This window comes from Chlorella variabilis (genome assembly GCF_000147415.1).
Source record: "Chlorella variabilis unplaced genomic scaffold CHLNCscaffold_86, whole genome shotgun sequence".
NCBI lineage: Eukaryota > Viridiplantae > Chlorophyta > Trebouxiophyceae > Chlorellales > Chlorellaceae > Chlorella > Chlorella variabilis.
In genome coordinates, this window is record NW_005435007.1 from 6,512 (window position 1) to 7,715 (window position 1,204).

General features: G+C 65.4%; 1 protein-coding gene across 1 annotated transcript; it reads left to right on the forward strand.

Annotated features, from left to right (window-relative positions):
* Positions 1-639: 639 nt before the first annotated feature.
* CHLNCDRAFT_55694 (hypothetical protein) lies at positions 640-1,197 on the forward strand (the record flags this gene model as incomplete). Its single annotated transcript, XM_005842679.1, has 1 exon — positions 640-1,197. A coding segment is annotated over one exon (558 nt), but the record flags the coding sequence as incomplete, so codon positions are not given.
* Positions 1,198-1,204: the final 7 nt, after the last annotated feature.

Below are 1,204 nucleotides of genomic sequence, written 5' to 3' on the forward strand. Positions count from 1 at the left end.
GAGTGCCCGGCGGCGGCGCTGCCTGCCGCCGGGAGCCCGCACCAGCATCGGCACCCGTCGGCCTGGCAGGCCTAAGCTGCTAAGGATCCCCACGTCCCCCACCACGTTGTGGGGGTTGCGTGTCCGGCAGGACGGGGAGCGGGGCCAGGGTGGGGTGACCCTGGGACGCTCAGCTGGGGGGAGGGTGGTCGGAGCCATGGAGAGGGTGCTCCATGGTCCACCCCCTCTCTTGATGCCCCTTGATCACGTGTGCCCCCTGCCCAAGGTCTGCTCACGCGGCCTATCATAGCAGGGTGACTGTAACACAGGATTGCATTCGACACGGTGGACCACGACAAGTTGTTGCAACTAATGTGGGACATGGGCTTTCCCCACCACGCTGTACTCGCCGTGCAAAAGCTGTACACCGGGGCCCGCACTATGATCACGACAGCTTTTGGAGACTCAGACCCGATTGATATTGATCGCGGCACCCTGCAAGGGGACTCCCTGTCCCCATTTCTGTTCCTACTATTCATCGAACCCCTGTTGCGCTGGCTGCACTCTGGCGGCAGGGGATACAAACACGGTTGTTCACGCCCCGATGAGGCCACAGCCGAGGCCTGCAGCGCACCTGCCTTTGCAGACGATCTGCTCATCATGACCAATAGCCTGCTCCACTTGAAGCACCAGGCCGACAAGATTACCAGGTTCCTGCAATGGGCACAGCTGGCGCGCCTGGCTATGCACAACTGCCGGACCCGCTGCGCAGAGGTGGGCATCGAGGCGGCGCCCGTCCAGCTGCGGCTTTTCGGCACCATGGTGGACTCGGTGCTGTCCCATGGTGCTGAGGTGTGGGGCGTGCAGCTGGCGGCCAAAGCGGCGTGCTGCCATCGTGGCAGTGCCGGCAGCGCGGCCGAGAAGCTGCAACTCAGCTACCTACGCCACCTGCTGGGGGTCCGGCAGAGCACCCCCAATGCGGCCCTCCTTGCGGAGACTGGCGAGCGCCCGCTGTGGCAGCGCTGGCTGCGGCGGGCAGCCAAACTCTGGAACAAGACGCTGGAGGAGCGTCCCGGCAGCCTGTTGCAGCAAGCGCTGTTGTCCAGCGTGCAGCTCGCAGATGGCGCCCACCCCCTGGCACAGCAGTCCTGGGCTGCCCAGCTGGCGGCCGGTCTCGCAGCGGTCGGCATGCAGCTGGACCTGCAGCAGCCAGCACCTGTGACCT